General features: G+C 42.1%; 1 protein-coding gene across 1 annotated transcript; it reads right to left on the reverse strand.

Moving 5' to 3' along the window:
- Positions 1–857: 857 nt before the first annotated feature.
- Positions 858–19,621, reverse strand: LOC135498220 (mucin-like protein). Its single transcript, XM_064788431.1, has 28 exons — positions 19,030–19,621; positions 18,538–18,659; positions 17,670–17,987; positions 16,877–17,090; positions 16,354–16,605; positions 15,811–16,014; positions 15,299–15,501; positions 14,773–14,940; positions 14,021–14,201; positions 13,413–13,579; positions 12,961–13,084; positions 12,451–12,783; positions 11,697–11,879; positions 10,771–11,031; positions 10,227–10,349; positions 9,398–9,523; positions 8,998–9,126; positions 8,467–8,592; positions 7,978–8,103; positions 7,730–7,852; positions 7,029–7,138; positions 6,778–6,842; positions 6,305–6,477; positions 5,355–5,498; positions 4,545–4,673; positions 4,085–4,163; positions 3,124–3,922; positions 858–2,903 (listed from the first exon to the last, which is right to left on the reverse strand). The coding sequence occupies exons 2-27, from the start codon at positions 18,646–18,648 to the stop codon at positions 3,136–3,138; spliced, it is 4,959 nt and encodes a 1,652-aa protein (XP_064644501.1). The 5' UTR covers positions 18,649–18,659; positions 19,030–19,621; the 3' UTR covers positions 858–2,903; positions 3,124–3,135.
- Between the last annotated feature and the right edge of the window lie 8,195 nt (positions 19,622–27,816).

Below are 27,816 nucleotides of genomic sequence, written 5' to 3' on the forward strand. Positions count from 1 at the left end.
AAAGACATTTAATGGTTCACTTTACCATGTCGGCAAACAAGGTAAACATTTTTACTCCGCGTTGGAGAAAAGCATGTCAGTTGAAGTGTCCTGTTCACTGAAAAATAAAACTAATATTATGCAGTTGCAACCTCATTTTCATTTCTTATCATACGATCATTTTTGTGGAGATTTATAGCAACACTTTTTGAATATTCATCTCCGCCAAGTCAACAATTTGACAGTTTTCCTCCCCCGCAGGATGCAAATGGAGCTAGAATTGAAACCAAACGCCTCCCCTGGGGACACAAAAACTAACATCTCCCCCGTCGGCGACTAAATGCAGATTCAGCACAATCATGCAAAAGATAGGCTATTTATTCGAAGAAGCACTGACGATAGGAAATCTGCAGTTCTGATTTTGAAAAATGATCTGAATGATTAGCATGCGTTTGTTCTTCATTTGCAATCGCTTTTTTGGAACAGATTAGATAACTGCACAGTGATTCGACCACCTCACCAAAAGTCAATCGATAAATCTTGTAAATGTACCGGATATGCACTGACATACTACAATGTAGCAACAATACCCAAATAAAATCTACCCGATGTGATGAAAGGGCAAACGAATCTGAAATGCACTGAAGGCCGCACGAATGTGATCAGTGGCCGTGGGTGATGTGATCTGGTCTTGTCTGGTCTGGTTTGTTTGATAAACGGCCCTAATATTCCCTCATTTGTTATTCGTCATCTTTCACTGAATCCTCAACATGTTTCAAGAGAACATTTAGCATCTGATACTTAGATTATCTCATGGTGGACACATCCTAATTCCTCATGGATCTGCAAGTAGAAAGGTGGAGAAGGCATTTTTGCAATCAACAGTTTATTCCAAAATCAAAAGTATATAAAAAGCCGACAAGTTAGAACATGCAGGAGACCAGGGTCGCCATCCAACAGGTCAAATAGGCAAAATTCTGGTTGCTACTTGAAAGTGTATCTAGACTTTATTATTTACAAACATGCATATATTTTCACAGCAGTTAGAGCGAATGATTTATCAACTCTTTTTTGAAAAACTCAAAACATTTAACAATCACATAGTGCCTATTATATTCAGCAACAGCATAAAAAATACACACATCCGTAAGAACACATGGTATGTTCACATTGCTTTGAATATCTTTACTCGCGGAAATTCGTAATATTAACAAGTACGAAAAAACAAACGATATTGAATCACATTCGCACAAAAACAAGTATTCATTTTGAGTATGATGCAGGAGACGACATCAACTGGGCCAAAGGCCCGGCTACATTCGCCAGTATCGACAGTCGATATTCTTGCATACGTACGCAGGTGGTAGTTTCGGCGATAGAGCTATATGTATGTGTAACAAGGGGTATACTTTCAATCAGAAAAATTGTGTGTACGTATGAAACGTATGAAATGAACGGCTTCTTTTTTTAGCTAGAAAATTTAGTCACATGAGGATATTGATTATGCCGAACAGGCAAAACTAGCAGTGCATGCAGTGCAATGCATTGTACTACAGCTACAGGTGACACCCATTATGACAGTACCCATTCACTCCTTCCATGGGAAACCGGTTCAAGAAATCATGAAATAGCTACAGAGATCTAAGGATATGTGTATTATATACTACAGGTATGTACATAATTTTTGGCACTTTTAATATATTTTCCCCACAAAGACTTGTAACGAACTGACTAGCGATAAGTACAAATACATGTACATATTCTAGAATGGTGTGACTATCATATTGCATTATGAATATAACGCCAGGGTAATGAAACGAGGAATGTATGTTGATTTCATATCCATATTGAATGGATACAACTGGCTTGTGTTCAATTTTTAGATGCTAACATTTACATATCCTTCAACCTGAATATAAAACCCCTTCACATCTCAGGGATTTTAACCTCATTTTACATGTTTTTGTCCTGAGAAACATGAATAATGTCCATCTATTAATATTTTCTTTTTGGTTCACTCAACATTACATGTACATGTACTTGCTATCACAGAAAGCTTGTAAAAAACCTCAACATATTAAGAATGTTTCAAAATATTTATAGGTTTATGGCATGTTACTACTACACAAACCGTCAAATCTTCGCAAATATCTCAAACAGAATAAAACTTCTATGATTTTTATTCTGGCAGACTTTGAAAGTCCTTTTAGTTTTTCCAATCAATTTTTTTTCAACCAATCGAGGTTAACAGCGAAAGCCACGAACATAAAATCCCACAAAGATTTAGCGGTTTTAAGAATATCAAAAAAGTTACTAGCGCACACCAGACTGAACTATATATATATGTTACCAATATCCCTGTATCCAAAGGGTTTGCAAATACTCTATTTACACTTATGTAAGGTATGTTGAGTTACATGTGAACAATGACTCCTGAACACTAGTCGAGAAACATTTCGGTATATACCAAGTAGCGACCATACAGTGCAACACAGGTCCGTTTCTGGCCAGTTAAAATTACCGAGTGTCACTGGCTAAGCCTCGAACCACGACGCATTGGTTAAAAGTCGGACACTCTTCAACAAATGACCTCATAAAAGTAAAAAGAGTAAGTTGTTTTGCATGTCAGAACAGCATCCAAAACTAAAGCCCTCCTGACAATTCGTTGTTGTTTTGCTCAGTGTTGGATAGGAAGGGACACATCCGCTCTCCTTATCCAATGCTTCCTGTACTAGCAAAACATCGAATTGATCATCTGGCTTCAAATGTAGTTCGCATTGTGGACTTCGAACAGTAGTTAAAAAATACAGATACATTGATAATATTATTCAAAAAGATTTAATTCCCTCCAAAATAAATCATGCAAGAACAGCAAATCCCTTAAGGTCGTCAGTTTCATTTTTCGTGGAGGCATTTGGCGATGTCTGAAATTAAAAGAGTAAAAGATTGCCAATTTGAGCCTCAAACCTAGCAGCCAATTTATTAGTTTCACAAATTCACGAGTTCCTACTCTTTACTCTAGATCTAATCATTATTCTCTATACTAAATATGGCGCGTGGCTGTATACGGCCATTGATTACGCTCTTACAGAAGCACTCATTCCCCAAGCTTTCGTCGAATTGAACATTTCATAAGATACTTACCACACTCACTAATTACATGTACGTCCCCGATCCTGGTCTGGTCGACTGAGCAGCGTTGGCGTTAGCAGACGGTATCCTTACTTCAGCATTCCCCCTAACGTCAAAGAAGTTTGGTTCGTTTTCCGTGGGTAGCAGTGACCCACTTCCGCCCTGACCGAGTGCCGACTCGGTTTTAGTTCCGACTGGCGTGGAGGCAACATCGGGGCTGTGTTGTTCAACCTTTCCAGAGGCATTAGAGGTCCGTCTGTTGCTCGAGCTTGGCCTTCCTTGTGTTGAGGCACTGCCACGTCCAACATTGCCAGTAGCTACCACCATCCCTGCGGCAATGGATCCCTGCTTGCCTGCACTGGCCGCCCGTCCAGTATTGGGACGCTCATCAACCTGCATGGGATGATGGCCATCTGCGACTGTTGCGGCAGCAGTCGAAGGTACCATGGGTACAGGGTGTTGCCGGATCATATCCTCAACATACATCGCCTTCTCGCTGGGGTAACCATGTCGAGAGACGTCCCTCTGTGTGACCGGAGTGTCCGACTCACTCGTGTACGAATCGATCGTAAAACCGCGGTTCTGCTTGCTCATGGAAACAACTGGGTCCTCATTCACCAAGCCGATGGGCTCAATCGTCTTCTTTGGTCTGAGACAAGACAGTTTTCCGGTGGCTCGGAGGATGACCAGAATCGTAATCAGGATGAAGGCAATGATACCAAGGACGCTACCCACCACAATGGCAACTATGGTGTTGGAAGCGACTTTTTCGTAAGTTTCGCAGTTATCGCCGGAGTAGCCACTCGGACAACTGAAATTGAAAAAAACGTTATTCAACAATCGGTATTGTCGCTAGGCAATTGCAGACAGATAGTTTCATTACTCCCCTCTTGTGAAGTTGGTGATTAGCACCTGGTTGCTAAATGAAGGCTAAACGTGTACTTTATTTTTGTACGACATGTTTATAACTTACATGCAAGTGTAACCGCTTGACTGTGAAGAATCGGACTGACAGGCGCCGCCATTCTGGCATGGGGTCGAATCGCAGGCATCTGAAAAGAGGCAAAAATCTCAGGTAAAGTTGCACAATTAATTTATCACTAAGCATATAAACTGATTGATGAACTGGAAAGCTGGCGGTTAGTTTCTTCGGTTGGTTCCAATGGTTTCGGGGTACTTGTGTCTATTGGTAAATTATACAATTCTGGTCTTGGCCAAATCATTCAAGGTTGGGTTTAAAATAGAGGTCATAGTGTATCGGATTTGGCCGAAAATCATATTCCGATAGATTTGGCAGAAGTGGGAGACTGGTCATATATATGTAGCACAATTCTGCCGCTGGGATGTCCCACCCCCACTCCACCCCACACCACTTGAAACTTTCCCTGCTTTCAGCTAACGAGAATTCGCCTGTGCCTTCTTAGAAAGCTTACCATATAAACATGCCACGTTCTCGGGGTCCTTGCTGACGTACCCGGAGGCACATGAACAAGTGTAGCTCCCGATGGAGTTGGTACATTCACTGTGGGCAAGAGTACAGGTCGACAAACACTCGTTGACATCTGTGGAAGAAAACACAATGTTATTTCATTAATTACTGGCCCCGGGGTCTAAAAACGCATTGTGAGTATTCAAAAGGTAGCAAGCCTAGTAAGATGAATGAAGAGGACCATGTCTCGACCATGACGCCAAAATGATGATGGTGACGACGATGCTGATAACGATCACTTTTAGCTTCATAGTGATAGCTTTGACCCTACACCTAATGCGATGATCACCACCTTAATACATCTAAATGCATATACGTATTCTAGGTTCATATACATATATGAAAGACCGGTTCTAAATACTCCATTAAGCTCATTCATTTGATGCCATACTATACGTTTAATTTGGATAGAGAATTGTTTGGCCACACCGAGTTGTCCGCTGGTCATTACGTCCTGCTCCGGCTCGGCCAGTGTTTCGTCTTGGAAGTAGTTTATCAAGCGGTCTTAAATAACTGGAACTTGAGTATATACATCCACACAGACCCATCAGAATGGTCCAAAACAGGCTGATATGCTGCCTTGCTTGAAAAATAATTATGAATCGGACTGATACTGCGAGAAGGGGATCACTTCATGTGGCAAATTTAAGCTGGAACTAAAAGGATAAATTACATGTGGTTGACCATACTGCTTTTAACTTGGTCAGTGCTCATGAGGTCCTAGGGTGGATAGCAATAGCAAAAGTGAACTCACCGCCACAGATGGGATTTCCATTCGCGTCTGTTCCCGTCGATGTATAGCCCGAGACGCACACGCAGTCATAAGATCCAACAGTATTGGAGCACTTTGTGTTGGAAGCCGTACAGTTGTGAGCCTTGTTGCTACATTCGTCGAAATCTGCAAAAAGAAGGATTGTTAAGACAACTTGTAGAGAAACAGTATCCTTCACATCATGCCAGAGGAGCTTTTTTCTAAACACGACAGCAACCTACTTGTACATTGCCTGTGTATGCCAATGCACTACGTTGTACAAGTCTCGCATTGTCCGCGCACGCATTTTTGAGAACAATGAGAGAACCGCGGTGCTAGGTTTTTGAGTGCTTCCGTTACTGAGTGTTCCTCTCATTGTTTGACTGATTGACACGCTTTCCTCGCTTCAACAAATGATAATTCATGGTGTTGTTCCTACGTGCTATAGAGCTGCTAATCTTCCAATCCAAGGCAAGGGTTTGTTTACAAACAGAAGTACACAATGCTGTACAAAAAGGTCACTGGTGTACACAAAACTCCCTTGTGGAGGAATTCAGTAACCTATTAACGTGGTTTGAGTGATGAAAACATGTTTTTAATCATATTCCTAGTAACAATTCAAACTTACATGTTTCAGACTCTGAATAAGGTGGAAAATGATCACAAAAAGTTGAGAATATTTGGTCACATTGCACATCATGTGACCAAATATATTCTCAACTTTTCTCAATTTATTTCTATTTTACATCATGTCTAAAAGAGATGTTATTTAGAACCGTTGAATATATGTTTTCATTGCTCAAGTAAAGTTAGGGATCATCCCCGAAACGCAAATGCGAACGCCTATCCCATTGTTCGAGCTCCTGATCACGATGTCGAACAATGGGACAAGCGTTCGCGCTGGCGTTTCGGGGGTTTGGCGAAAACTCACTAATCCCGCACAAACCACGTACCAGCTGAAGAGACGCTTGAACACACGGATGCTCCGATTCCTGGTATGAAGCATCTGCCACCGGAGTTGGAGGTGAGTGTGCCGAGAGTAGTTCTTACACTGCTTAAGGTCGGGCTGGAGATGCTAGTGCCAGCGCCAAAGGTGAGCGAAAAACTGGCGACAGTACTTCCAGCGCTAAAACAGAAAAATATAGGCATACATTGTAAGCTTCTTCTTCTCCTTAGGAGTCTGCTCTGCTCTCGGAGGTTCAATTCTACGAGGAGTATTTCCTCCTGCCAATGCGCTTTAAGTGTGTGTCACCCGACCCAAAGTCGTACTTAGTTAAATTTAGGAAAACCGTTCTGTAAAAATAAGTCGGAAATGTACCAGCCCATATTGTTTCAGCATTTCAAAACCAGTTATCGGCTTTTACAATTTTGCTTTATATGAGAGTGGGGTCAGTATCTTTTAAAATATGTGTTTGAATATGCCTACCTAAATCCTACCATTGTTACGTTCTTAAATGTTACTGCGAAGTAAGTCAGAAAATGACTAAAAAGCTGAAAAGGAAATGTATACGTGATTAAGAGAAAGCAAATAATATCATGTATACTGATTTTCAACTTTTAAATTAGTCGATATCAACTTATAAAACACGATTTGTGAAATCATCACAACCAACCCAATGAACTGAAAGAATTGAAACGACCTCTGGGTCACATAGGTCGTTTCTGATAATCTCTTACCCTGTCCTCAATGGTTTGTGCAAGTGTGTGATAGGCGGTTGTGGTAGTGTCGCTGAGAGCGCTGTCGAATGTCGCGGTCAAACTGAACTTGCCGGTATAGGCATGTGTAGCTGGGAGAAAAACACATTATCATATGAGTTACCGTGAAGATAGCAACTTTAGCATAGTCAAAATGAACTTTCCTCCTGACTTGCGTGTCTAATGATCAACCCGGCGACGTTTTCAGAATATGTTGATTTTCTGCCGAAAACTTCTGGTATGTACAGTTATTTGCACACATTTTTTGCACTAACACCGATCAAACAGTACTTTGGACTATAGATAGAACAAACTCATGTTAGTCATCAAGAATGTCACATGTAAATTATTTTTGACTACTTCCGAAAGAAATGTTCTGTGGCGATAACATTATTTCTTTTGAACGTGACTTCGAAAAATAAAGTTGACATGAAAATCTTACAATTATTTAAGATCGGTGCACACACAGGTAGATTTATGAATGTCTTCAGTATCATGCCGCAGATGTATTCTTAGGCCATATTCTTATAGAAAATCCTACATTTACTGCAAAAATTAACCTTTTCTTTTGTAGGGTCAGTGATTAGACAACGAATTGCTACAGAGCAAGGGGCCTAGACCTTAGCTCTGCGGCATGATCTGGTCGAGCTTAAAGAGTTGATCCATCTCATTTTCCCACTCACCAAGATTGCAGGCAGTGTAGGGGTTGCCATAATAGCCGAGTTTGCACTGGCACTTATAACTTCCTGGGTAGTTGAAGCAGTTTGCGTTCGCCAAACAATCGCTGGTTCTACACTCGTCAATATCTTAAGAAAGAAATACACCGTGGTTAAAATACACTGCTGAAAGAATGTACATGTAGAACTGCGCCCGTAATAAATACAGTACAGTAGGCCTATAAGATGAAGGAAACGTAAAGCGCATGTCTCACCTGTGCATGATGTTCCGTCACCACTGTAACCGCTGTTACAGGCACACGAATAGCTGCCATCATTATCGGTACATGTGCTCGTGTTGGCGGCACAGTTAGATGTACCCAGGGTGCACTCATCGATGTCTGAAAATGGGACGAGTGGAATACTTAAAGAATAATTGCACATCTGAAAGTTGGGAAAAATATCTAAATATGTGCCAAAGGTACATCAGCTGAGGGTACGTTCATCAATGAGAAAGATAAAGAAAATGGAGAGTTCATCAAAAGATGGCGAAGTGTTCCAGACACATTTTAAAAACAATGTCCACAGGCTACATGTAGACGCCACCCCTTACAGTTATGCGTAATCGGTAATCTGTCCGGGCCTTAACAACCTCAATAGCATTATTGTAGTCAACGTTAAGAGACGACGCGATCTCGGAGCCTTGTGTGTCAAGATGCTGCGACACCGCTACTCCGCAACGATTAGAAATTAACATGACTTACTCTCGCATGTGTAGCCGTCGTTCGCTAAAGAATAACCGGAGGAATTGCACGAGCATTTGTAGCCGTCAATCTTATTTGTACAGATGTGTGTACAAGGGTTTACGACGAGGTTGCATTCGTTGATGTCTAAAGAGGAATAAATTGAAACATTCCCGAAATCATTATGTGCATAATAATCTTCATTATAATTATAAGCCGTGGGCCAAATCCAACAAGGGGCTTCGTTTTTGAATCCGTGACAATATTACGGGGCAGAGTAAAAATGCTATTATCGTGATAAGCGAGGTGTCCACTTCACATAAAACAAAAGCTTCCGCAGAACTAGCTGCTCCTAAATTAGACATACTGACATTCGTAACCAGAAAAGTTCTAAAGCAATTGCCTTTAGCGTTTAATATTAAACCGAGTTATATGTACATCGATAACCGTGTCGTCTACGATGAATGAGTATGCATCCGAACGTAATCTACATGGTTCGTTTTTGAATTTTCTCTCGAACCTTTTAAGATGAACAATGCTCAAAATGCCTACCAATGCAAGTGGTATTGTCCATCGAGTCCAGTTCATAACCGCTGTAACAACTGCAAGTGTCGACGCCATTTTGGATTGCGCAGAGTTGGTTACAGGTATTGCCACCACTGCATTCACTACCAGCAGCAACTGAAAGAGGTTGGTAGTACATTAATATAAGCACGTATGGGTGAAAGGTCAAATCTGTACTTGATATGAGCTATTTGATAGCCACAGCATCTGAAAAACAAATATGTGAAACCTCTCTCTGCCAAATACCGTCCTTGATTAAGAGGTGTCCTAAGTCATAATTTCATGTCGTAAACTTTCCAGTCAAGTTTGTTTCAGGAAAATCATTTTGTTTGGGTGAATATTTTGCCTTTTATCAGCAGAAAACGCATAAAGACATTGAGGTACCTACCAATACATGATTTGCCGTCGTTGTTCAACTCGTATCCACTCGTACAGCTGCAGTTGAAGCTACCTAATGTGTTGTTGCAGAACATTTGACAGTCATTAAGGGCAGAGTTCGCGCATTCATCCGTGTCTGTAAGAAAAAGTGCCAATGAAATAATTTTATGTGGTTCCTAGCACCTCAGAGAATGAAACACATACGCGTAAAGCCCGCAGCACACTAGCCGCCAACTTCGGCGTTCACTGGCGTTTTTTGCCGCAAGAGTCCTGAACGCCTGAAAAATCCCTAGTCTGCTACGAACGGCTTCTTGCCGCCACTTGCCGCAACTAAACGCCAAATATCTAACATGAACGCAAGAAGAAGCCATGTGTGCTACGGATGGCCGCCTGACTTTGCGTCGGCGGCGAGGCTATGGCCAATCAGCTTGCGTCTTGATGTCACATCATTTCAAAATGGCAGCCTAAAGAGGCGGAAAAGACGCTACTGGACGCCGATTCTGGGCAGATGTGCTCTGACCGAGATCCACTGGCCGCCAACTTTGGCGTCGAGAGGCGTCAGCTGAACGCTTCTTGTCGCCAAAGTTGGCGGCTAGTGTGCTGCGGGCTTAACGCGGCAAAGCCAGTCCCGAATCATCGCGTATTCCTCTAAGTCCTAAATGAAAGTCCAAAATGAAAATCGCTCGTTTGCCGGGTGCTTATGATGGAAAAGTGCTCGCAGTACACCGTATGTTAGATTAAGAATGCCACACTGCAATGTAAGAGATTCACTAACACAATTGGTTGATTTTTCAAAATGTATTTGACTAGCGAGGCCTAAAGAATGTAGTGTGACTTACCAGAGCAAGAGGTACCGTTTCCGTAGTACCCGCTGTTACATGAGCAAGACCAGCTCCCGGCGTTATTTGTGCAGTTGGCGTTGGCATCGCAGTCATGGCTGCCGACGGTGCATTCGTCGATGTCTGAAAGAGATGAAATGATATAAATGAAATCAGACATCAGTTATTCCCTTTACAAGGGTCAAATTTGCAGAAAATGACACTTGTACGGTAAAAAGAAAAAGGGAGGGTATGGCAGTTACTCATCAATTGGGATATTCTGATATCTGACTCGGACACACGGCCTGTGGTCTTCAGCGAGTAGCTTCGCTTGCCGCAATCTTTGAATTACCGTAAGAGCTAATGTTCAGCAATGCATTTTGTCCCAACAACTCCATGGCATAAGACCCTATCCCAAGTTGCGCGTGACCAACTCCTTCTCCAAGCTTGCCAAAGTCGATGTAACCGGCCAAATAAACCCAATATTGTCATCAATCCAAATTTCTCGCAACACAACGCTGGTAGTTGAAGAATGAAAAAAGGAAGCCCTGCGGAAATAACTTACCGATACAATAATTGTCAGCGTCCTTTCCATATCCCCTTTTACATTCACAGCTATAGTTGCCAGCCGTGTTAACGCAGATCTCCCCGAGGGTTGCGTTGCAGTCATCTAAGCCATAGGCGCATTCGTCCACGTCCACGCACAGGCTGCTGTTGGCTGTTGACACCTCGAAGCCAGCCTTGGTACAGGAACACGAGTAACTGAACATAACGTTGGTGCAGACATCCTCGCAGATGTTTGGGGTTTCAATACACTCGTTAACATCTGGTGAAAGAAATTAACGATACGGTGGTTACAAGTTTAATAAGCAATAGGTCTAACGTATATTTCCTTAGAGGAGAGGTTTTAAATCACAATATATCATATTTTTCGCGAAGACGAATGAGTAACCAATATAAATTCAACATTCTCGTATTCGTTTCGTATAGCGTCCCAAAGTAGAAGAATAAGACGTATGCTTGGTTCCACTAGACCCGGTACAGTTCCATTATGCAATACGTCTCTATTCACAACCCGCTGTGACTGAAGGCTGAGTTTTGTAACTGATGATTTCCCGCACACAACTGAACCGGGTATACATCTAGTTAAAGAAAACATTTTACGCGTTATTTTAGAATTTGGACGTTATATGCAGTGTCTCATTAGGTGAAGGACACTCTGACACGAGTTGCAATCACGTATTAAGCTCCGTGTACTAATCTGTCATTGTCACATAGGTTACACATAGGAACTTTTCTTCTATCTGTGTTTTTGTCAGACACGTTTTAGTAATTCTTTTTCTTTTTCTTTTCTTCAAAGCCTCTGGATGCAAAGTCCTTTCTTGCAAAATAACATTCTCACGGAAAAGCCCAGCAATATTTCTTTGCGAAAGGTATCAGGAAGATATGTCATCTTATGTAATAACTCTTTAGTATGATTGTCGCACTCACCATAACATTTGTTTCCATCGCCTTTCAAGCCGGTCGGGCATGCACCACATGTCACCGCTCCGTCCACTAGACTACAGACAACACCTTCATAGCACGGGAGGGGCTCGGCATCGCACGGGCTTGTCTCACACTTGTCCCCGACATACCCGTTTATACACGTGCATTCGGCTCCGTAATAATTAGCTGCAACATATTGAATCAAAGATATATAGGGTGCGATAAATAGGTACATAGTATCACCCTGGAGAATCAGCATCACATTTTCGGAGTTAATTCTTTCAATTCGAGGTACCGTCCTGTACGATTTTTAGAAATGTCATCCCTCATCACGAGGTCATCGTGCTAACCTACGGAAAATGCTCAAAATTTCATATGCAGTAAAATCACACTTAAGGTCGCACTATGAAAGCTACTAACCAAGGAGATAAGAACAGGCTGTAGGGTATTTCTGCAAAGTCAGAAGTGGGATTTTCTCCAAATGAATGGAAATATTTTCCACATTTTATTCCATATATTTTTTCAAATGATTTTTAAAATTTTTTTCGTTCAGCCTTAAAAGGTTTCTTGAGCTCTAAGCCCATTTGTGCCGAGCTCTGACCGCTTTTGAATTCACTTTGGATCAGAACGTATCGCTGTCGCATTATGATAGAAAAAAGGCTCTCACTATTTTCCTGGGAATTATGTGTGGCAATAGTTCACGCTAGCACTGGCAAGGGTTTACAGGGTTAGATGTTTGAAGACAAAATGACCCTACCTGAGTTACTTTCCGAATATGGTTCGTCCACATACGAAAAATCACAGGCTCCACCATTCAGGCAATCACAGACGTAAACATTTGGTTGCCATGCCGACGACGATCCTGCCGAATCAGCTGCCAGCACGGTGATGAAGAACGGGTTGCCTCCCGGAGTGATGGAAAGAGTATCGGAGACATCGTCAATTGTTGCGACATCCGTCGAGTTGCCTGAGAGTTTGAAGGTCACTTTACCTCCTTCTGGGTCTGTTGCGTTTAGAGTGAGGTTGCTGGTTGAATTCAGGTACAGAGTCAAGGTTGAGTTCATCGTGGAGAAGGTCGGTGGATTGTTGCCTAGAAAACGAAATCGCCGGCAAGTTTTAGTTTACCTACTTACAATCTTTACCACTCTATTGCCTCTCAGAATCCTAGTCCTAACCACCCTTCTGTTTTTGAAACGTAGCCCCTCTATTTTGTTTCATGATCTAAATGTCTCCATCCGAACCTCTCCATTGTGTCTGAGATACGTACTCATAGTGTTTTCTTGGTTGTCGGCATCTTCAGTATGTGAGACAGCACTTTTAGCAGCGTTTATTGTTCCCAGACTTGCGGCATCATACATGCACGACATGTAGCTAGATATCCCATAACAGGTCTGAAAAATGGAAAGGGGGTTAAGGATGAGAAGTGCTTCAAAAATATTGTACCGTAAATCGCTTAATTTTCGCGCCTATTTATTTTTCATAGTGGTTATTTCCCCGACTAAATCGGAGACGCAAGCCCGAAAGTGTCAATTTTCATCCAATCAAAACGATCCAGTCCTTTTCTTCACAAATTCCTGCGAAAATTCTGACGTTTACAACTTACTGAATGAGGGGAGTCGAAGTATGACCGGGTGAAGTCAATATAGCCGACTTTGCTATTTCCCTTTGAAGATATCGTATACGATAGACAAATATATCAAAGTATATTCAAAAACCTACCGAGTTTGCTGCGGCTAACAGTGATGTATCGTTATTGAACAAGGACAACAGATTATCCTTGTACTCGTCGGCGAATACTGGGGTAAATGCGGGTTTGTTGTGGAAGCCAACAAACGACTCGTTGCCGAAATATGTAAATTTGGAATCCAACTCATTGGTCAGTTGCCCTGAAATGAAAAAAATAATTCATTCATTTAATTATACATGTATTTAATTATTCAACTTTCATAACAAATACTGTTTAGAGGACCAGCAATTCAGGGCAGAAAACTGATTACCACAATCTTTACACTAGGGGCGCTGATTTCGTTCCTTACAACGCCTCCAGAACCAGTAAGTTGCCACCATCTTGAACAACATTACCGTGGATATAGAGTTGGAATTTGTCTTGTTATAATAAGGCTATCGCATCACCACTAAGCAAGCAAAAATGATTGCTGCCCTACGCTGCGTTTAAAGTTTTCCATAGTATCACCTTAAAACCCACCAGTACATTGTAAGTGTCAGATTTTATTTACAAAGATCATATTTTGTTAGTATTAATAAAATAAAACGTTTTATAAGAGAAACACCTTACTGTTTCAGAAATATTCTAAAGCCACACTCACATGTTTTTCCGAATGCGTAAAGTTCTCTCTCAGAACTGTTACTGCTGATCATGGTTCCGTTCCGGAACACGTAGTCATTGGTACTGTCACTATCATAGTTCCCCAACAGACCTTCGATCAAACCTTCGTAACCATTAGGAGCCTGGACCGCCGCCTCCAGAGCTTTGTAACCTATCTTCAACTGTAAGTTCAGCAAAAAAAGCGAGTTGAAGTTGGCCAGAATAAAGATTTCCGAGTACAATCATTTTCAACGTTGCATATGAGGAAATCTGAGCAGCTTTTCATAACCAATCAAAGAATATTGGTTTCGGCGGTAGAAAGGCCTATTTTCGTTCCATTTATGCACCCTTCCGTTTGCTCTTTTAACACGCCAGCGACATGTTTTGTCCTAACTTAACCTTAGTTCAATGGACTTAACTGAAGGAGATAACATAGGTTATACTAATGCCAGCTCACTGACATAAGTAGAGAGAGCAACTGGTCGGTTACATAAAATATGTTTATAATGCTACGGGCTATTTTCAGCAATAAACCAGTAATAATAGGTATAATGCCAGCTTTAAGCTGGTCCAACTAACTTTAGCATTACACCACGTTGGTTAAATGAGTAATAAAAAGGGAACGTGTATGGAAAGGTGTATGGAAAAAGGTCGTAAACAGATATGAATGTAATACAACATTCGGATTGAATGAGCAGCCGTGGCATTAAAGAAATCTGAGGGCCTAAGATTTCTTTTTCATATTCCACTTACCTTTATACCAAATCCAGTCTCAAATGTAATTTGCAGAGATCCGTTGGCTGCATTGGACAGACTGACACCCAAATGCTCTGTTTCGTTTGCTAAGTCAGCAATGGTGTAGTTGTTGGCACCTCCGTTTACGTAGATCAACATGGCATCTCTGGCTTGGTTAAGGTTGACCTAGATGTGAATAAAACTCCAATGAAAAGCGGTTGGTTTCGCTTGTGGCTGTCGATCTCGGGTCGGGGGGTTCACACCTGCGGGCATCAAGATGCTATTGGAGACGGACCGTTCTAAGATTAAACCCTCACAGGGTAAGAAAGGAAACGGTCTGTAGAGCGACAAATCAGCTTTCTGAGGAGCATACAAGCGTTCGAGGAATAAAATAATTTGGGGAAAGACTTTGAAGGCAAATAAGGTGGCTAATAGGCCGCAAAAAAAGTATTTTCAAGCGAAATTATTTTCTACGTACTGGCAAACAGACAAGTATTAGTCTCCGCGGTCAATGGACAAGTAATCTAGAAAACGTGGAGTTTACCTGGACGATGTCCGACTGGTTACTCTGGACTACGAAACTGGTGAATATGGTGGCATTTACACCACTTTCGGCAACCTCCATACGGGCCTGGACGATCATGGTGGTGGTGTCTGTAGTCTGCATCATCAGGTATTCGCCGTGACCGTTATAGGTGTAGGAGGCCCCGTCGAGTGTCTTAATATGAGGGTCTCCCCACATCCAGGCTGGAGATAAAAAAAGCACAATATAAATGTATTTTTGTGCAGTAGAATCATGTTGCAAATTGGCAATTAGACATGGGACCTCATCAAATTATTGTTAACCTGGTACTGCGAAACACTCGCGAATGGGACATTTTGGCTAAGGTCATTCAAACCTCGCAAGTCGGTCAAGCGCTTGCAAGTTGTGAATAACTGCATAAACTTCTGCAAAACGCCTCGTCTTTACTGGGTTTGACATGTCATAACTCTGTTTGACAGGTCCGGGGTACTTTCAGCTTCTAGTTATCTCGTTCAGATATTGTCTGTACTTACTGAAGAACATTCTCCGGTACGACGTGCTGTAGGAGATGGGCCTCATCTCATAGTACAGGTGGCAAAAGTTTGATTGAAAACAGCAGAGGGACTTCCCTGTCAAATCGTTGGTAAGGCTAGAAATGGCTGATCCAGCGTTGGGACTCTTGGTTTCCAGTGATCCGTAAATCATGTCGTAACAGCACATCTCACGGATCCATTGACCTTGAAGAAAATGAGGTTAATGATGTAAATTATGTTTTATATCGGGTGATGCTTTACACCGGGTAAACGCAGGCGTTCAGGGATATTAAGAAATGTTACAGTGGGTGAGAGTGCATTTTTATTCCATTCAGCCAAATTGAGGAATTCTTTGATAAATTTATGGTATTATCTAGAATCAGATGGTAAAGAAGAAAAGGCAGCGGTAATCGTATTCTTTATTATTAACAATTTTCTTACACATATTTGAAAAAATAACAAACAAGCTTATTATGAGGCGGATTCATTATCAACTGTTAAAAAGGGCTAGCTATAGATTCAGAGACTGCGAAACATTCTTACCGCTAGCCCAGTCATATCGCATGAACCTCTGGATGAAGCAATATACCCTTGGGTCCATATTGTACCCATTATAGTACATGTAATGCATGTAACGGTAACGAAAGTCGACCATTGCCTGCCAATGTGTATTCGGGCAAGTGTTCCGGGCGATCAAGGCGGTCTGTTGGCTGTGCCAACTGAAGCACATTCGAGCTGGCGTGAAAGATCCGCTGGAGGCAGAGTTGATTTTGTAGATCCATTTTCCTGCCACGCCTAAAAAAATACATGACCGTATAATATAACCACATGGTTTTCAGATTGGGAAAAACTTGACTTGAGGTTTTCACTCCTCTAGCCATACATGTAGACTCCTGGAAAAAGACTAAAAACAATACTTATTTTCGGGGGGGGAGCTAAATTTACTTTCAGACGCGCAATTACTAAACGTACTCTACTTGGGCAGTTTCCACACAAAATATGATTCGGACCTCGATCCTCTCAATATCGAACAACAAACCTCTGTGACAAAGATTGGCCAACCCACCGGTATTTCCAGCTATGGTATCAATGATGTACGAGTCAGTAGTAAAAGACAGGGCGTTCTTCTCGTAGAAAGACGCGCCATATCGCGACGAGCTGGTGTAGCCAATCCCGACTCGACGCCAGAACGTGGTAGGGGTCAAGGTCATGTTGTAGTAGTTGAAGATGGCGAAGGAATCAGTGCCGTCGGTCACCAACGAGAGCTGGATAGTGGCGCTCTAAAAACCAAAAGCGATATGATTATGATCAACACGATGGAATACTCCCACTGGGATTACTGTACTGATGGGTGATGGGGCTTTCACAACACGTAACGCAGGTCCGTTTAGACCTGACATCAAAAATAAATCATGGCAAAAGAGGTTTTGGTGATGACACGACAGACCTTTGTCGTACTTCATACTTCAGTGTTGGTAGGAGTTGCGAAACCTCCTTCTAAAATGTTGATAGCTTAGATTAACTCTCAAATTGGCCTTCACACCAAATAAAGAAAGAAAAAAGCGTCCAACCATATGCCTCCATGCGGGTTCTTAACTGGGTTTACAATCAAGCTTAAGTCAAGAATTAACGCTGCCGACCGATTTAAACAGCATTTTTTAGCTTTTAGCTTCGAGAATTAATAAGCCCAGTGCGAATAAGTTAGGTTTTTCTTCCACATGGTCTAATTATGTGACATATAAGTGTTAGCAGCAGATTATGGAAGATCGATACACTTTTTATGATCATTTATGGTAATTTGAGTCGAAAAACGAAAAAAAGTGCTAACAAAAAGAATGATGATAAAAAAGGAGGCCCACCTCAATTCCACGATAGGTGAATGCTGGATACGGGGGAACTTCAGGCCACGTGACGACAACAGCCAAGTTGGGGCTAAAGCTACTGTAAGATGAATTAAAATTCTTGACGTAGTTCCCAAGAGCCGCCATGATGTAATTTTGGTTTCTCTTCGACGTTCGGTCGTGGTAGACGTCAAATTTGACGTTGGTATAGCGTGCGTCAAGATCTGTCCAGTAGGGGGCGATGAGCGGTTTGCCGTACGGTGCGGGGAATGAAGACGTTGATGGAGAGATGCTGTAGTATCGGTGATCGAAGACCACGTAACCGTTGGTGCTGACCTAAAGAAGAAATGTTGTTTAGCACTCTCATAATACTCGTTGTTTATGTTATTGAAGAGGACGCCATTGGATGAATCCGATAGCGGATATCAACAGCATTTCTTGTAGGGTTACTTCTTCACCAAGCCAAATAAGTAACTTTATCGGCAGATCCCGTTTGGTCCTGTACCCTATTGTTTATATATTTCTCTCGAAGAACTTGACGGATTGGAACAAAACAAACGTTGCCTGTCACAAAAAACACAAAAACCGAAGGTCCATCATGTAGATTTAACTAACATGATCCCGACTGCGGTGTAGCAGTCGACTATAACAAGCATGAATTGGGAATACGCTCGTCATGGATGTCAGATCGTGGTTCCTTGGCATTTGCAAACAGTTTCTGTGGGCGCTATCCACGCGGCGACACCAAGGACCGCTGGCTGATCTATTAATATGTTGGTATAGAATCACAAAATGTTGGGTAACATAAATTACCTCATCCTTACATGTCGTGAGTGGTAGATGCATAGGTTTATTCGTTATGGTAGCATTTACAGTGTAAACTTACAAATAGTCTTTGAACGTTCTCTGATCCGAAAGGCATACCTCCAGGAAGGTAAACTCCATAGCTCAAAGAGTCATCACCGGTAACACTGTAGTCGGCGTCAGCATAGGGCATGATAGTCTTTTCTGAAAAACAAATGTTTTATATCAATTGTTATTTTTTATTTGTTTGTGCTTTGTGCTACTTTTTAACTTAAGTGTTGATAAGCTTGTAATGACCTTTTGTTCCGATGTCATAAAATTCAGTAAAACTGCATATACTCATAGAAATAAGGGGGTTTTGACATTTGAAAACCTTTAGGGCTTTTCAGCCAACACATATGCACACTCTAGAGGTGTTTCAGAGAAATGAGAAAAAAAACTTAACCAGATTTTTCAGAATCTAAAAAAACTCAACCTGAGAAAACCCAACGGAGTACGAATTTGTGTTCGCTGTAGTGCCCCAAGCGGTTTTTCAAGAGCTCCAAAACCTTTATTTTAAGAGAGTTTTACTTACCCTCGGTACATGTGTCTCCAGAGTAGCCAGTCGCACAGGTGCAGTTGAAAGCTCCGCTGCTTGCACCAGTCGTACAAGTGGCACCATTCAGACAAGGTGAGTACGCAGCACAGCCATCCACAAATGCTGTGGTAGTCGGTTCTGAAGTAGTCGTTGTTTCGTAGGTCGCAGAGCTATAGAGTGCACTTGAGTAGGTCTTCGAATAACGGGAACTTGCATCCGTGCTGTCTACAAATGGGAAACTTGACTGAATGTCAGTCACACTTGTAGAGTAAGTGCCACTAGTTGTTGGGAAAGTTAAAGTTGGTGAGTAACGTGAATAAGAGGTCGTCCTTGTGGAGGAACTTGGATAGGTGAAACCAGTTGTTGAGTAACGTGAATAAGAGGTCGTTCTTGTGGAGGAACTTGGATAGGTGAAACCGGTTGTTGAGTAACGTGAATGAAAGGTCCTCCTTGTTGAGAAACTTGGATAGGTATAGCCAGTTGTCGAGTAACGTGAATAAGAGGTCGTCCTTGTTGAGGAACTTGGATAGGTGAAACCAGTAGATGAGTAACGTGGAGAAAAGGTCGTCCTTGTTGAGGAACTTGGATAGGTATAGCTAGTTGTTGAGTAACGTGAATAAGAGGTCGTCCTTGTTGAGGAACTTGGATAGGTTAAGCCAGTAGATGAGTAACGTGGAGAAAAGGTCGTCCTTGTTGAGGAACTTGGATAGGTATAGCCAGTTGTTGAGTAACGTGAATAAGAGGTCGTCCTTGTTGAGGAACTTGGATAGGTATAGCCAGTTGTTGAGTAACGTAAATAAGAGGTCCTCCTTGTTGAGGAACTTGGATAGGTGAAAGCAGTTGTTGAGTAACGTGAATAAGAGGTCGTCCTTGTTGAGGAACTTGGATAGGTGAAACCAGTTGTTGAGTAACGTGAATAAGAGGTCGTCCTTGTTGAGGAACTTCGATAGGCTAAGCCAGTAGTTGAGTAACGTGGATAAGAGGTCGTCCTTGTTGAGGAACTTGGATAGGTGAAACCAGTTGTTGAGTAACGTGGATAAGAGGTCCTCCTTGTTGAGGAACTTGGATAGGTGAAACCAGTTGTTGAGTAACGTGGATGAGAGGTCCTCCTTGTTGAGGAACTTCGATAGGTAAAACCAGTTGAGTAAAGTGGATAAGAGGTCGTCCTTGTTGAGGAACTTGGATAGGCTAAGCCAGTAGTTGAGTAACGTGGATAAGAGGTCGTCCTTGTTGAGGAACTTGGATAGGTGAAACCAGTTGTTGAGTAACGTGGATAAGAGGTCCTCCTTGTTGAGGAACTTGGATAGGTGAAACCAGTTGTTGAGTAACGTGGATGAGAGGTCCTCCTTGTTGAGGAACTTCGATAGGTAAAACCAGTTGAGTAACGTGGATATGAGGTCGTCCTTGTTGAGGAACTTGGATAGGTGAAACCAGTTGTTGAGTAACGTGAATAAGAGGTCGTCCTTGTTGAGGAACTTGGATAGGTGAAACCAGTTGTTGAGTAACGTGAATAAGAGGTCGTCCTTGTTGAGGAACTTGGATAGGTGAAGCCAGTAGTTGAGTAACGTGGATAAGAGGTCGTCCTTGCTGAGGAACTTGGATAGGTGAAACCAGTTGTTGAGTAACTTGGATAATAGTTCCCCCTTGTTGAGGAACTTGGATAGGTGTAACCAGTTGTTGAGTAACGTAGATAAGAGGTCCTCCTTGTTGAGGAACTTGGATAGGTGAAACCAGTTGTTGAGTAACGTTGATAAGAGGTCGTCCTTGTTGAGGAACTTGGATAGGTATAGCCAGTTGTTGAGTAACGTTGATAAGAGGTCCTCCTCGTTGAGGAACTTGGATAGGTATAGCCAGTTGTTGAGTAACTTGGATAATAGTTCCCCCTTGTTGAGGAACTTGGATAGGTGAAACCATTTGTTGAGTAACGTTGATAAGAGGTCGTCCTTGTTGAGGAACTTGGATAGGTGAAACCAGTTGTTGAGTAACTTGGATAATAGTTCCCCCTTGTTGAGGAACTTGGATAGGTGTAACCAGTTGTTGAGTAACGTGGATAAGAAGTCCTCCTTGTTGAGGAACTTGGATAGGTGAAACCAGCTGTTGAGTAACGTTGATAAGAGGTCGTCCTTGTTGAGGAACTCGGATAGGTATAGCCAGTTGTTGAGTAACGTGAATAAGAGTTCCCCCTTGTTGAGTAACTTGGATAGGTATAGCCAGCTGTTGAGTAACGTTGATGAGAGGTCCTCCTCGTTGAGGAACTTGGATAGGTGAAACCAGTTGTTGAGTAACGTTGATAAGAGGTCCTCCTTGTTGACGAACTTGGATAGGTATAGCCAGTTGTTGAGGAACGTGAATGAGAGTTCCCCCTTGTTGAGTAACTTGGATAGGTATAGCCAGTTGTTGAGTAACTTGGATAATAGTTCCCCCTTGATGAGTAACTTGGATAGGTATAGTCAGTTGTTGAGTAACGTGGATAAGAGATCCTCCTCGTTGAGGAACTTGGATAGGTATAGCCAGTTGTTGAGTAACTTGGATAATAGTTCCCCCTTGTTGAGGAACTTGGATAGGTATAGCCAGTTGTTGAGTAATGTGGATAAGAGGTCCTCCTTGTTGACGAACTTGGATAGGTATAGCCCGCTGTTGAGTAACGTGGATAATAGTTCCCCCTTGTTGAGGAACTTGGATAGGTATAGCCAGCTGTTGAGTAACGTGGATAAGAGGTCCTTCTTGTTGAGTAACTTGGATAGGCTAAGCCAGTTGTTGAGTAACGTGGATAAGAGGTCGTCCTTGTTGAGGAACTTGGATAGGCTAAGCCAGTAGTTGAGTAACGTGGATAAGAGGTCGTCCTTGTTGAGGAACTTGGATAGGTGAAACCAGTTGTTGAGTAACGAGGATAAGAGGTCGTCCTTGTTGAGGAACTTGGATAGGTATAGCCAGGTGTTGAGTAACGTGAATAAGAGTTCCCCCTTGTTGAGTAACTTGGATAGGTATAGCCAGTTGTTGAGTAACGTTGATAAGAGGTCCTCCTCGTTGAGGAACTTGGATAGGTGAAACCAGTTGTTGAGTAACGTTGATAAGAGGTCCTCCTTGTTGACGAACTTGGATAGGTATAGTCAGTTGTTGAGTAACGTGCATAAGAGGTCCTTCTTGTTGAGTAACTTGGATAGGCTAAGCCAGTAGTTGAGTAACGTGGATAAGAGGTCGTCCTTGTTGAGGAACTTGGATAGGTGAAACCAGTTGTTGAGTAACGTGGATAAGAGGTCCTCCTTGTTGAGGAACTTGGATAGGTGAAACCAGTTGTTGAGTAACGTGAATAAGAGGTCGTCCTTGTTGAGGAACTTGGATAGGTGAAGCCAGTAGTTGAGTAACGTGGATAAGAGGTCGTCCTTGCTGAAGAACTTGGATAGGTGAAACCAGTTGTTGAGTAACGTGGATAAGAGGTCCTCCTTGTTGAGAAGCTTGGATAGGTGTAACCAGTTGTTGAGTAACGTGGATGAGAGGTCCTCCTTGTTGAGGAACTTGGATAGGTGAAACCAGTTGTTGAGTAACGTCGATAAGAGGTCGTCCTTGTTGAGGAACTTGGATAGGTGAAACCAGTTGTTGAGTAACTTGGATAATAGTTCCCCCTTGTTGAGGAACTTGGATAGGTGTAACCAGTTGTTGAGTAACGTGGATAAGAGGTCCTCCTTGTTGAGGAACTTGGATAGGTGAAACCAGCTGTTGAGTAACGTTGATAAGAGGTCGTCCTTGTTGAGGAACGTGGATAGGTATAGCCAGTTGTTGAGTAACGTGAATAAGAGTTCCCCCTTGTTGAGTAACTTGGATAGGTATAGCCAGTTGTTGAGTGACGTTGATAAGAGGTCCTCCTCGTTGAGGAACTTGGATAGGTGAAACCAGTTGTTGAGTAACGTTGATAAGAGGTCCTCCTTGTTGACGAACTTGGATAGGTATAGCCAGTTGTTGAGTAACGTTGATAAGAGGTCCTCCTTGTTGACGAACTTGGATAGGTATAGCCAGTTGTTGAGGAACGTGAATGAGAGTTCCCCCTTGTTGAGTAACTTGGATAGGTATAGCCAGTTGTTGAGTAACTTGGATAATAGTTCCCCCTTGATGAGTAACTTGGATAGGTATAGTCAGTTGTTGAGTAACGTGGATAAGAGATCCTCCTCGTTGAGGAACTTGGATAGGTATAGCCAGTTGTTGAGTAACTTGGATAATAGTTCCCCCTTGTTGAGGAACTTGGATAGGTATAGCCAGCTGTTGAGTAATGTGGATAAGAGGTCCTCCTTGTTGACGAACTTGGATAGGTATAGCCCGTTGTTGAGTAACGTGGATAATAGTTCCCCCTTGTTGAGGAATTTGGATAGGTATAGCCAGCTGTTGAGTAACGTGGATAAGAGGTCGTCCTTGTTGAGGAACTTGGATAGGTGAAGCCAGTAGTTGAGTAACGTGAATAAGAGTTCCCCCTTGTTGAGTAACTTGGATAGGTATAGCCAGTTGTTGAGTAACGTGAATAAGAGTTCCCCCTTGTTGAGTAACTTGGATTGGTATAGCCAGTTGTTGAGTAACGTGGATAAGATGTCCTCCTTGTTGAGTAACTTGGATAGGTATAGCCAGTTGTTGAGTAACTTGGATAAGTGTTCCCCCTTGTTGAGGAACTTGGATAGGTATAGCCAGCTGTTGAGTAATGTGGATAAGAGGTCCTCCTTGTTGACGAACTTGGATAGGTATAGCCAGTTGTTGAGTAACGTGGATAATAGTTCCCCCTTGTTGATGAAAATGGATAGGTATAGCCAGTTGATGAGTAACGTGGATAAGAGGTCCTCCTTGTTGAGGAACTTGGATAGGTATAGCCAGCTGTTGAGTAACGTGGATAAGAGGTCCTTCTTGTTGAGTAACTTGGATAGGTATAGCCAGTTGTTGAGTAACGTGAATAAGAGTTCCCCCTTGTTGAGTAACTTGGATAGGTATAGCCAGTTGTTGAGTAACGTGAATAAGAGTTCCCCCTTGTTGAGTAACTTGGATTGGTATAGCCAGTTGTTGAGTAACGTGGATAAGATGTCCTCCTTGTTGAGTAACTTGGATAGGTATAGCCAGTTGTTGAGTAACTTGGATAAGTGTTCCCCCTTGTTGAGGAACTTGGATAGGTATAGCCAGCTGTTGAGTAATGTGGATAAGAGGTCCTCCTTGTTGACGAACTTGGATAAGTATAGCCAGTTGTTGAGTAACGTGGATAATAGTTCCCCCTTGTTGATGAAAATGGATAGGTATAGCCAGTTGATGAGTAACGTGGATAAGAGGTGCTCCTTGTTGAGGAACTTGGATAGGTATAGCCAGTTGTTGAGTAACGTGAATAAGAGTTCCCCCTTGTTGAGTAACTTGGATAGGTATAGCCAGTTGTTGAGTAACGTGGATAAGATGTCCTCCTTGTTGAGTAACTTGGATAGGTATAGCCAGTTGTTGAGTAACTTGGATAATAGTTCCCCCTTGTTGAGGAACTTGGATAGGTATAGCCAGCTGTTGAGTAATGTGGATAAGAGGTCCTCCTTGTTGACGAACTTGGATAGGTATAGCCAGTTGTTGAGTAACGTGGATAATAGTTCCCCCTTGTTGATGAACTTGGATAGGTATAGCCAGTTGTTGAGTAACTTGGATAATAGTTGCCCCTTGTTGAGGAACTCGGATAGGTATAGCCAGTTGTTGAGTAACGTGGATAAGAGGTCCTCCTCGTTGAGGAACTTGGATAGGTATAGCCAGTTGTTGAGTAACTTGGATAATAGTTCCCCCTTGTTGAGGAACTTGGATAGGTATAGCCAGCTGTTGAGTAATGTGGATAAGAGGTCCTCCTTGTTGACGAACTTCGATAGGTATAGCCAGTTGTTGAGTAATGTGGATAATTGTTCCCCCTTGTTGAGGAACTTGGATAGGTGTAACCAGTTGTTGAGTAACGTAGATAAGAGGTCCTCCTTGTTGAGGAACTTGGATAGGTGAAACCAGTGGTTGAGTAACGTTGATAAGAGGTCGTCCTTGTTGAGGAACTTGGATAGGTATAGCCAGTTGTTGAGTAACGTGAATAAGAGTTCCCCCTTGTTGAGTAACTTGGATAGGTATAGCCAGTTGTTGAGTAACGTGGAAAAGAGGTCCTCCTCGTTGAGGAACTTGGATAGGTATAGCCAGTTGTTGAGTAACTTGGATAATAGTTCCCCCTTGTTGAGGAACTTGAATAGGTATAGCCAGCTGTTGAGTAATGTGGATAAGAGGTCCTCCTCGTTGAGTAACTTGGATAGTTATAGCCAGTTGTTGAGTAACGTGGATAAGATGTCCTCCTTGTTGAGTAACTTGGATAGGTATAGTCAGTTGTTGAGTAACTTGGATATGAGGTCCTCCTCGTTGAGTAACTTGGATAGTTATAGCCAGTTGTTGAGTAACGTGGATAAGATGTCCTCCTTGTTGAGTAACTTGGATAGGTATAGCCAGTTGTTGAGTAACTTGGATAATAGTTCCCCCTTGTTGAGGAACTTGGATAGTTATAGCCATCTGTTGAGTAACGGGGATAAGATGTCCTCCATGTTGAGTAACTTGGATAGGTATAGCCAGTTGTTGAGTAACGTGGATAATAGTTCCCCCTTGTTGAGTAACTTGGATAGGTATAGCCAGTTGTTGAGTAACGTGGATAAGAGGTCTGCCTTGTTGACGAACTTGGATAGGTATAGCCAGTAGTTGAGTAACGTGGATAAGAGTTCCCCCTTGTTGAGTAACTTGGATAGGTGAAGCCAGTTGTTGGGTAACGTGAATAAGAGTTCCCACTTGTTGAGGAACTTAGATAGGTAAAGCCAGTTGTTGAGTAACGTGGATAAGAGGTCCTCCTTGTTGAGGAACTTGGATAGGTAACGCCAGTATGTGAGTAACGTGGATACGAGTTCCCCCTTGTTGAGGAACTTGGATAGGTGTTGCCAGTTGTTGAGTAACGTGGATAAGAGGTCTGCCTTGTTGAGGAACTTGGATAGGTATAGCCAGTAGTTGAGTAACGTAGATAAGTGTTCCCCCTTGTTGGGTAACTTGGATAGGTGAAGCCAGTTGTTGGGTAACGTGAATAAGAGTTCCCTCTTGTTGAGGAACTTGGATAGGTATAGCCAGTTGTTGAGTAACGTGAATAGGAGGTCCCGCTTGCTGAGGAACTTGGATAGGTAACGCCAGTTGTTGGGTAAATTGAATACGGATAGGAGGAATACGAGGCTGAGTCACTGCTAGAAGATGCCGTTGATTGGAAGATTCCACTACTCTCTGACGATGGCCAGAATCCACCACTTACGCTGCTCGATGGCGGTTGATCGAAGGACGAGTAAGATGACATCGACGGCAGGCTGTAGGAAGCTCCTGAAGAAGTTTGACGTATTGAATAGCTAAAGTTGCTCGATGACGGCAGATCGGAAGATGGGTTGAAGCGGTATCTGCTGCTTGATAGACTGCCGCTAGAATCTTAAACGAGATATGTAAATATTGAATTGAAAAGTTCATGTATTTTAGTTATGGCAAACGAATCGGAAAACATGACACTAGACTGTCGAAAGAAGACGCAACTGTAGTCGTAGCTGTTTGGGATGGGTCATGGTGTAAACTTTAGTTTTACTGTAACTGAAAACTATGTATATAGGTATGATCACCGCAGGATGGTATTGTATACACTTGTATTCTAACATTAGAGGCGTAACAGGAGACGTTGTCACGAAGTTGATACTACGTCATAGATTCATTGATAATTCATGCTAATCTAACTCGTCCAAATCATGATAATCTACATTCGTCTTAAACTCAAGAATGGCCTTGCGGCGTAGGCGTTAGGACCGCTCATTTATGAATCGGGCCGGGCGACCCAGGTTCGAATGTCGGATATTACTTTTTCATGATTTTTCTTTTCTTTTTTCTTTTTCTTTTTAACTTTAATTCTATATTAAATTATTACAAAAACTTGTTTTATTTATGACTATTGTCCTGTTATACTTATAAGATCTTCCTCCACGACTTTTAACATGACAGTACGTTGATGTATATACGGTAGAACATAAAAATTTCGCCGCGAAAATCTCTTGCTTTTTGCCACACACAGACGAATGGCTATTCAAAGCAGACATTATCTACTTCATCCTTAGAAACAGGTAGAGTTAGAAACAAAATGGCTGTAATGGTGATTGGATTTCAAAATCATTTCAAAACTGTCTTACAGTGTATTGGTATTTTTCCACTCTCGGATATTTCAAACGTTTACAGCTGTTTTGATGAAGACAATCCTTTTATTTATTTATTTATTCATGCAGGATAGAACAATTAACATCAAGTTGTGCAGTGCAGTGCTGGCTGTGCAGTAAATGAAATAACCTGTGAACAGGCAGAACCGTGCAGTGAATGACTATACGTTAAGTTGTTCAAAGTTACAAAATAAGTCGTTAAGGTATAATGTGCCTATTCGCCACCATGCACCGCCCCATGTATATCATCAGACTCTATGCTGATCTCTTATAGTGATTTTCGCAAGTGTTGTAAAGTGGCTTTGGACATTGGTTGTGAATTTAAGTTACGCCAATGATCACATTGCGAAAGCCGCTCCTTAGACGAGGTAGACCGATATATCAAGTTGGATGAAATACTAAGTTTTTTCCCGTGACTGGAGATAATAACAGGTCGACATGTATATCGACCGGTTTTTTGTGAAGCCATAAACTAAAGGATGAATACGTTTTGCGATAAAAACTCTTTGACAGACACGACTTGTAAGTTGTATTAAGTTTA

The sequence above is a fragment of the Lineus longissimus genome, chromosome 13, assembly GCF_910592395.1.
Source record: "Lineus longissimus chromosome 13, tnLinLong1.2, whole genome shotgun sequence".
In the NCBI taxonomy this organism is placed as follows: domain Eukaryota; kingdom Metazoa; phylum Nemertea; class Pilidiophora; order Heteronemertea; family Lineidae; genus Lineus; species Lineus longissimus.

Excerpts from the sequence above, each read along its gene's own strand:
- LOC135498220 (XM_064788431.1), bottom strand. The coding sequence starts at position 18,648 with ATGCCCTATGCTGACGCCGACTACAGTGTTACCGGTGATGACTCTTTG. Across the intron at positions 11,032-11,696 it reads CGATGGAAACAAATGTTATG|ATGTTAACGAGTGTATTGAA; the intron begins GTGAGTGCGACA and ends TTCTTTCACCAG. Across the intron at positions 10,350-10,770 it reads CGCTGACAATTATTGTATCG|ACATCGACGAATGCACCGTC; the intron begins GTAAGTTATTTC and ends CATCTCTTTCAG.